At 33.1% G+C, this 10218-nt stretch overlaps 1 protein-coding gene across 1 annotated transcript in view; it reads right to left on the bottom strand.

Annotated features, from left to right (window-relative positions):
• Positions 1 to 9652, bottom strand: part of Rps6ka3 (ribosomal protein S6 kinase A3) — an 82641-nt gene extending 72989 nt beyond the window's left edge. Inside the window, exons 1-4 of the mRNA XM_031370118.1 lie at positions 8491 to 9652; positions 7509 to 7545; positions 2662 to 2706; positions 1588 to 1644 (exon numbers count right to left, since the gene is read on the bottom strand). Coding sequence (XP_031225978.1) covers positions 1588 to 1644; positions 2662 to 2664 — 60 coding nt within the window. The 5' untranslated portion in view covers positions 2665 to 2706; positions 7509 to 7545; positions 8491 to 9652. The remainder of the gene's footprint in view (positions 1 to 1587; positions 1645 to 2661; positions 2707 to 7508; positions 7546 to 8490) is intronic.
• Between the last annotated feature and the right edge of the window lie 566 nt (positions 9653 to 10218).

The raw sequence follows: 10218 nt of genomic DNA, 5'->3' as shown, positions 1-10218 counted from the left end.
TTGGAGGAACAGTGCGCCCTTTAAACTGATTTGTCTTTAGGGAATGAGGTAGTAGGGGCTTACTCAGCCTCTCCCTTCTGGCCTACATGCTCTCTGACCTGTCTTAAATGTGGTATTTTAAATGAGTGGGTAAAGAATGAATTTTATTTATTGAATAAATGGGAATTGGGGCAACATGTTTATTTATTTCGTAAGTAAAGTCAAATGCAAACATCATACCACAAATTAAAATACTGTGGATGAGATTTAAATACAAAAACAAAAATACAAACCAAACCACCAAAACAAGAAAAATCAAAAGATTACTAGGTCAAAAATATAACCATTTGTTTTAATAACAAGGCTAGGTATTCTACCCTGAAATCCAGAAGCCAGGTGTGCTAATTTAAAAATAAAAAATTATGTTCCTATTTAATGCAAAGCATAAAATCAATGTTTAAAAAACTGTAAAAAATGTTTAGGAGACTGATAGTAAATATGAGGTTATTGTCCAGAATATATTCAGAAACTGTACAAATCAAAGTGGAAATTAGTTATCTACAAGAAGATCATGCTAAACATAAAACATGAAGGCCAACAATATATGGATACTTAATCTAATAATCAAATGAAATGTAAATTCAAGTGAGAAAGTACTAAAATATTTAGAGTTGCTCATAAAGACTGTTTTCTGTTAACACTCCAGTGTGGGATAGGAAATGGTCAAATAAGTACTACCATATATTCAAACTTTAAGCAAAGTTTTGGAAGGCATTTAACAATGGCTATTGAAATTTAAATGTTCATACTTTCTAGCTCAATGTAACCTTTTACATAGTCTTATGAAAAATTTGTGGAAATTATATTAAAGATACAGAAAGAATAGAATAGCATATAGCCACTGTAAAAAGATGCAACCATTTAAAAAAGAGATACATTTATGTATGTTATGAAAAGATGTTTCAAGACATGTCAGTGAAAAAGTCAAGTTGCACAATTACTGTCATATGTACAGACTAATAAAATCACAGTTGAGTTGCTGATAATGGATACCTATTCAGGGTTGAGTTGGGAACAACTTACTAATTCATTTATACATATTTAATGAGTACTTAATATGTGCCAAGTTCTAGGTGCTGGATATTCAATATTAAACAACAATTTAAAAAGGGAGGAAATTGTCAATATCCACTTTCTGTGTTAAATGTTTCTTTAAAGTATGGCCTTAATATGTACATACATACAAATTAGAATGTACACGTACATATACTCATCTACATACCTACACTTCCATACACATGCACAGAAGCAAAGTGTATGTAATCCAGGCTTGCCTGGAACTTATTTTTAACCCAGGTTGGTGTCAAACACGTGCTTCTATTGCCTCAGTTTCCTGAGTGCTGGGATTACAGATCTGTGTTACCAGATCCAGCTCTGTCATTCTTCTAAAACAAATCTTAAACAGTTTTTAGAAAGGTCCCTGGCATATTTTGGTAAAATCAATGTGAAATTCTTTATGTAAAATGATTGCTTTGCTTAGTTTAAAATTAAGAATAATTTTATAGTATCTGATTTGTTTCTGTCCTTTGTATACAATATCTTACTTACAGTTTGTGGATTAATCTCCTCCTCTCCCATAGGTTCATCCATAATTTGCTGTCCATTCTGTGAAAAGCACAGCAAGTAGAAAGTTACCAAAACAGATTTTATCAGAATTATAGGAAGACAGACCAAAAGAAAATAAACCAACAAAACTATCACCCCATCATCTAGAATATCTCTGCCCCTAAAGGGCTTCAGTGAAGTCGAACCACCGTCTAAGAATGCAGGTACAACTTTGCAACAAGTTTTGTTTCAAGAGTTCCTAGGTAATTTAATTATTTGAAATATCTGAGCATTTTTCCTTGGAACTAATAATGGTTACCTTTCCAGGTGAGCTCATATGCTTCATAGGTAAATGCATTACAAATGGTCTTAGTTAAACCTTACCAAACATCATTTATAATACTTGGTTCAGCAAAACACATTTGAAACTCCAATTCCATTAATAATTAATCAGGAAGCTGATTAATTATTGTAGAGAAAGCTAAATTCAATCTCTACATCAAAATAAGTTCCAGATGAACTAAACATTCAAATGTCAAAAAAGGTTAAGCATTAGAATCTGGGTGAGTACTAGCTACAAGCTAAGAGTAAAATCAAAAGAAAAAAGTGACATTTGCATCTATAAGTTATTCTATCAGACACAAAGGATAACAAAAGACAAACCGATTACAAAAAACTAAAGCAACATGACAAAGAGTTGGTATCCTTGATACATAAAGATCTTTGTTTTACAAACCTGTAAGAAAAAACGATGAACCTCAACAGAAATGAGCAATAAGGGAAAAAAGAATTCAGCCTTAGTGCCAGTCATAGAAATGCATTTAACCCAAGATACCTTTGCCTTCCAAATCAGTAAGAGTTTACAAAAAGACTGAAAATAACACTCAGTGGGCATGGGGAAAAGCAATCTGGGTTTACTGATGGAGAAAGTATAAATCAGCATAATCTTTCAGGAAGACAATTTGAGTCTGTATTAAATACAAACAAATATCACACATAAAAAATTTAAAGTTTCCCATCCATTCTACTTCTGTTAAAATAGACAAGTATACAAAGATGTATATACAAGATGCTCACCATAATTTTTTTCCAAAAAGAACTCCAAATTGGAAACCTAAATTCCTAACAATAGAGAACTAGTTAAATATATTTTGATGCATCCATATAATGGAATAATATGTGGTCATTAACATGATGATAAAGATGTAAATTTATTGACATGGAAAGACAGTCACATATAATAAGTGAAAAAGCAGTTTACAAAACAATATGGATTATAACAAACCCATTTTAAACAAATATATACATCAAAACATGTATATATTTGCATGGGAAAACACTCTGAAAGAATATACATCAAAATGTTAACAGTGGCTACCTCTGAATGGCAGAATTTCAGATGTCTTCAACTTTTATTTTGCTTACTTGAATTTTGTAATGTATCTACAGTATTTATAATAAATATGTATTATTTGTGTAATTGAAAAATAAAACCAGTAGGGAGAAATGACCCATGTCTATAGTTCCAGAACCTGGGATTTTGGGGAGGAGGTCTGTAAATTTGAGGCCAGTCTGAGCTATATAGCAAGCCCATATCTCAAAGAAAAAATAAACTTAAAACGAGGGAATCCAGGAATATAAAGGGTCTTCTTTTATTTCCTCTGTGGACAAAAGCCCTTTAACTTGTGTTGATTCAGTGAATATACCAGGATCTAACTAAGCAATTTTTAGAGCATTATAAACTGGAAAGCAATAAAAGGCAGCCCCAATATCACATAAGGCAGATTCTCTGAATGTGAATTCCTGCTATCTACCTCTATTTACCATTCACTCATCCATTCTTCACTGTTCATATATTCATGCTCTAGGTACTGACCTGGAGATAAATGTAAACATGGTTTTCATCCTAAAAGGTCTACTAACTAAAACAAAGGGTGCCTACATTCCTAGGTTATGGGTTGTCTGTACAATAACACAAAGGGTAAAATTGATGCCAGAATACAGGAAAATAGAAGGGGTTGCATGTAAATAAAATCTTAATTTCCTGAGTCAGTTTTAGAAGCTACAATATCCACAATTCTGTGGTAAGGGCATCTAAACTATCTCCAAGACACACCTTTCTTCTAAAAGGTATAACTTTTATTTAACTGACTACTGATTGTTTTTAATCCAATCCAGGGACTCCAAGGAAGCCTTAAACTAGTTCTTAAGAACACTGAGCTTGAATCAAGTATGTAAGTTTAAATTCCTATTCTCATACTACTAATGGTGAAGCCTTGGACAAGTTATTTAAACCACATAAGGTTGATTTTCTGCACATGGCAAGTGACGATTTAGAGAGTATTATTCAGAGGTTTGTGAAGATGAAAGATAAATTACATGAAAACCTAAGCTGAGTATTTGGCATTCCATCACCAACCAGCATCAGTTACTTTTTATTATGTCTAGATGTAATCATATCATCTATGGCCAGCCAACCTGCTAACCTTCCTGTATTTGCTCTTAGTGAATGCCATCATCTAGCCATTTTATTCACATTTCTCTATTACTTGGAGTTTAGAACTCTTAGTCTAATTAGAGGCACACTTATATTTTCCATGGGATAGAATTTCAGAACCCTCAGCTCCCTGTAAGCTTCGATGTATGCAAAACAACCATCACAACTCTGAATTTACTTCTAAAGCAAACTGGTACAACAAAACAGCACTGAACTTGGAATTTGTAAAGACAGAGACCTGGCACTCATGAGACAGGTCTTGGGGAAATCGGACTTACCCTGTGCTTATCATTTTCTCTGTTCAAATGGGGATTATTTGTCCTGTCTACTCAAAAGGTTATTATTCCACTCACAATTTAGATCATTCTTAAGAAAGCACTTTGTTAACTAACCATGCCAATGTAAAGCACTATTAAGATGAAATAGCTTCATAAGGATAAAATGATACAATGTAAAGTCCTTTTGGCAATCAGTAAGAGATCTCAAAAGTCTTTTGCTTCAACTGCAGTTAATTTACTTAAGTTCTTTATACCCTATGTTTTTACCTATGTTTAAATTCTATCAGGAGAAGAATACAGGCTCATCAGGTAGCCCATTATTAGACAGCCTTGGAAAAATACTGCTAGACATAATTCGTCATTGTATAGTAATTTTTCCTCAGTCATGAATTTGAATTAAGATTACTAATAAATGAAGATTAATTTTCCTTTAGAATACCTGTAAAGTCATGGGAAAGAAATCTACATACATTCTTATAAATTGTCCAAGTCTTATCTTTTTCCAGATAACTCAAGTTTCTTCAAATATTTAAGATAGAAGAGACTTAAGATCCCATTTTCTGAGCATTTCTTTGATTCATCTTAAAGAGTATAATATTAAGACATATGAAACATTATAACTCTAGTTTTTAAAAATGCAGAAATAAGGGCATATCACCTCCCTTGCCCTAAGTAATAAACTTTCATTGATGCTGTTCACATTTGCAGTATTTTAGGTATGTCTCAACATATTGTTGACACATGCTAAGTTTCTATTCACTCAGTCCTTGTCTTTTTTAAAGATTTATTTTATTTTTAGTTACATATATCTGCATGTCTGTGGGTGGGTATGTGAAGGCATATGCAGGTGCTGATGGAGGCTAGATGTGTTACATCCCCTGGATTTACAGACAGTTATGAACCACCTAACATAGGTGCTAGGAACTGAAGTAGGTCTGCAAGAAAAACTATTGATATAGTTCTCTAGTCTCATCATTTATTTCAATTGGTCTTAGTGGTAGTGGGGGGATTATATGTGCTATAGTGTGTGTATGAAGGTCAGAGGCAACCTTGAAGGAGCTGGCTTCTCTTCTTCTATGTGGGTCCCAGAGATTAAACTAAGGTCATCAAGCTTCCCAGCAGCTACATTTACTTGAAGAACCATGTAGTGCCCACCCCCCCTTTTTTTCTTACAATACAACTTATTATGTGCCAACAGCATACCTTTTCATCTTGAACCTGTTATTACTTATTCTCACAGAAAAGCCTTATATTTTGATTAATCTTTTCCACCTATTGTCTATTGCTACAGAGGGTAGAATAAAAATCCTGTAAACCACGTCACTATTTTCAACTTCATGTCACTTACAAATTTTGATAACATATTATCTTCTCTGAGCTATTTAGCTAATTAACACTGGAAATAAACACTTGAAGAAATGCTTGAAGTGAAACATGATCTTAATGGTATCCTATTGCTTTGTGTTGGGAAAATATGAAAGACAATATTATCTTATATACCAACTTTACAAATCCCCTTTTCTACTAAAAAAGAAAATATTTGTATCAATGAACCGTCGGTATCATTCATTAAACCAAGAATTCAAACATTATTAGGGATGAATGTTACTTTTGTAGTTAAGAAGTTTATTTTCCCTTTGAAAACTGGTCCTTGGTTATCAATAGAGACTAGAATAAACAGATGACTAGTATGACTCAATGCTATACTTTCTATAGTTTCTAAAGGTAGAGGGAGATCTACTAAACGAAAAAAATATAGTTCTGTAATTTTAAGACAAATACAAAGGTGTGCACTGAAGGTATCACAGGATAGTAAATGTCACATTTTCTTTTTTGCTTCAAATGATGGGGAAATGTTTCGATTTCTGCAGATAACTTCTAAAGTTGTTATGCTGTGAGGAACAGGAGAGCTGCCTCTCTCACCACTCACGGCAGTCAATTTCCTGCCAAGCAGGATAGAAGAAATCATTCATATGTGTGTTATTTTTCTGTACAATGTGGCTGAAGAGTAAGTATGGAAAAATAGTTTTAAAGTGAAGCAAATGTATTTATCCTCTCTCATCCTACCAAAATGCCTGCTAGCCAAAAAATAAAATAAAATAAACCATAGAACTTGGCAGACTGTATATATGCAAATATGATATGAAATACTGGAAAAGGTTAGGAAATGCTAATCATGCTTTACTTTGTTATTTTGAAATGTGTAAAAAGTCACAAATTGGAATAACCAACCCATAATATGGGTCTGATCAGAACAAATCAGATACTCGCTTCAGTTTCAGCACAAGTTGTTTTCAAAACAACTTTGTATGTTATATCAGGGATCACTAATGATCGATCCCCTTTGAGGTGCAATGAATGTCAGGCGAGTCAGTCTGTAATACTAAACTGAGGATTTCAATACCTCTCTAGAATTTTCAACTATTTTAAAGAAAATGCTGACATGTTAAAAATAAAACTACTTTGTTAATTAAAAATGTTTCACTCTTAGCAATACTATTATAGAGATTACTTGATTATTTTGCTGCAATGGAATGTTACATCATATATTCCCAAGGTGCTGTCTGATATCTCTGGAAAAAATATAAGGTAAATTAAAAAAAATTCCTTGACTTTCTAACAGGAGATCATCTGGAAGAACTGTATTAAGACTAAGAAATGATCTGTGACAAATGAAATTTGACCTTTTGTAGGCCATACCAACTACTTATACTCTCTTACCTAGAAATGAAATGCACATAAGAACACTGGGAGAAAAGAATTACTCATAGAGAATAACAGTCTAAAGTAACAGGATAGGAAGAAGAAAAGGGCCTGAAGCCATACTATATTAATACGGAGAGCCAAGTTGCAGGAAGAAGCAAGGAACACACTTAAAAAACAACCCAAGACCAAAACACCCTCACATTTCCACAAGTATATCTGCCTTCCAAACTCCCTGATCTCAGCAGTAGTTTTCCTGTTGAGAGTGTATGTAGCAGAAGTTTTGGCATAAAGGTGCTGTGCATGAGGTAGTAGAAACCTCTTTCCAACTTTGGTCAAGATACCATTGTATTGTTCAGAATCCAAAGAAGCTTCTATGCAATCACATTGAAACAATAAGAAACAAGCATTTTATATTCTTAATAAGGAATGTATATAATCCTTACCAATGTGACAGGATTAAGAATCAGCTCCTCATTTATCCTAAGGAAATATCAGAGATGTGCATAAAGACTTATGTACAGTGATATTCATTATACTTTAAAATAGAAAACAATCTAAATGACCAACAGGGGACTGGTTAAATAAATCACAATACATCTATTCATATGTAGGAACACTAAGCAATGGTTAAAATCAGGGCCTAATAAAATGATGCAAAATATGCCTGCAATATATTACATTTAAAAGGATATAAAACTATAAGTATGATCCCAGTTCTGTACCCTCCCTCCAAACATGGGAGCATGTAACTAGCAAAACATAGAATCTCATCAGCAGTTACCTGGGCCATAGGATTTTCTTCTTGGTACTGTCTTTTCAAAATTATATGCATTTATTATGTATTTTTAAAGAGAAAAAACAATAAATGTAATTAGAAAAATCAGTTTATCTTCTAGTTACAGTGCTGTTCTGCCTGCTTTATTAGCTATCTTGCTACCAAAAACTTGCTAGTACTCAGGACTGTTCTATTTTCTAGACTAGGTAGGTATGACCTTTGGCTGTATCTACACTTTTAAGTTTATGAGGGTCCTTTCTTAAGTTTTTTTATTAGTTTTTCTTTGGTCCTGTTGTTGTGGCCTCAGAAAAAGTTTAGGCCTAGATCCACCTCATGTTTTTTGAAGTGTACCCCTAAGGGAAATTCTGTTTATGAAACAAGTTATGTTGGGAATAAAGAAATGAAAACACAGCAGCCAAAATTAAGTCTGTATTGTGAATAGCAAGTATCAGAACACACACTGCAGAAAACAAAATCCATGCCACAAAGGACAAACTTGAGTAAATGAAAAAAAAGAAAGAAAAAAAGAAAAGATTTTAAAACTATGGAAGACAGACAAATAATCTATGAATAACAAATGTTCCTAAGAAAAACAGAGCAGATTAATTAATCAAAAGTATAAGAAAACTTTCCAGTTCTGAAAAAAATACCTGAGACTGCAGACTGAGAAGGTTCAACAGAGATCATCAACACCAAGACATGTCCTGGCAAATGTTTTTAAATTTCAAGGATAAAGATATAATCCTATAAGCATACAAGCAGAAAAATAGGTTATTTCAAAGGTACTAAAATCAAATTGACCTCAGAATTTTCCTCAAAATAAAATGCCAGAAGATGAAGTAATGACCTATAGAGAGTTAAAAGGAAACAGTTAAGATCGAAGGCTTTCATACCTTGCCCTAGTTGTTCAAGCTCAAAGGTTGTATAAAATTATTCTTACATCTGCAACATCTTATAAAATGTCACCATCTTAGAAGCATCTTTTAAAAATAAACTGCTCAAAGGCACACTCTAGAAGATCACCAGGAGAGTAAAGAGCTCAAGAATATGAGAAGTAACATCTACAGATAGCAAGTTATATCCAGGAATAGTTGACTAATATAACCCCACTAAAAGAGAATGGAAAATGGATATACAATTGCTATAAATATATGAACAATGTAAAAGAAAAAATTATTTTATAGAGTTAAGATCTGCAACCTTGGAATAAGTTAATATGGACTCAAAAAAACAGCAGGAGAAACATTAATTCTCCATCCTTCCTAAAAGTGTATTTAATAACCATTATGTTTAATGTGCATCTAATAAGTTTTTGAATATTAAAAAAACACACAATAATAAGAATAAGTATTTATTAGAGTTCAAATCACTAAAAGGTTCTGTGTAGCAGATAACACATGATAATCCTTTATGCTGACAGTATATTTCAAACCTAAGAGTATAAGTATAATTAACAGTATTTCACAGTTGAAGAAACAAAAGCTTGGCAAATAAATTAGTGAATGGCAGAAACAGGACTCAAACACAGGTCTTTTTAGCTCAGTAGTCTTCTATCTTTCAAATTTTTCTCAAACAAAACATTCCATATGGAAGAAGAAAAAAACTCAAGGAAATAATACAAAATGACAACAACCATTTTAAAGGTGACGAAAAATATTTCAAGTGTTCATTTAAAACAACATGACTAAGTATTTGATGCTACTGGAGTCTTTTTATTTGAACAGCTAGAGGCAGAATCCAGGACCTCACACAAGCTAGACAAATATTTGACCACTAGGCTGTATCCGTAGTCTTCTTACTTTTCATTTGGAGACAAGGTCTCACTAAGTAGCCGAGCCTAGACTTGAAACCATTCTACAGCTTAGGCAAGCTTTACACTTGCAAGCCTCTTTGGCCTCAGCCTCCTATGTGGCTAGGCTTACAGGTTTGAACCATCAGTCCCAGACCCAGAATTATCTTCAAGTGTGATAATGGTATGACAGTAAGTATTTTATTTTTTAAAGAAATGTGACGCAAATATTTCCACTGGAGTTGACTTATCTAGAATTAGCTTCAAAATAATTCACTAGAGATGTGCTAAGAAAGTGGGCAAACTAGTTTGTGGGAGGGGAATCAAATAATAAAATAGTGGGTCATGAGTTGACCAGTTTTGAGGCTGTATTTCTAGAAAATGGTGCTTGACCATGCTACTTACACTGTACTCTGTGAAATGCTTCCCTGCAAAACTTTTAGTAGCCTTACATTTTGTAAAAAGAAAAAAAAACATTATTTACTGTCAAAGAAAAGAGGTAAGTATAGGAAACCATATAGAAAAAGAATGTGTGCAACTAACTTTTTGTGGTTCCAGGAACTGAACCTAGACCTTCATGCATGTTAGA

The sequence above is a fragment of the Mastomys coucha genome, chromosome X (assembly GCF_008632895.1).
Source record: "Mastomys coucha isolate ucsf_1 chromosome X, UCSF_Mcou_1, whole genome shotgun sequence".
NCBI lineage: Eukaryota > Metazoa > Chordata > Mammalia > Rodentia > Muridae > Mastomys > Mastomys coucha.
This window is presented reverse-complemented; position numbering and strand designations above follow the sequence as displayed.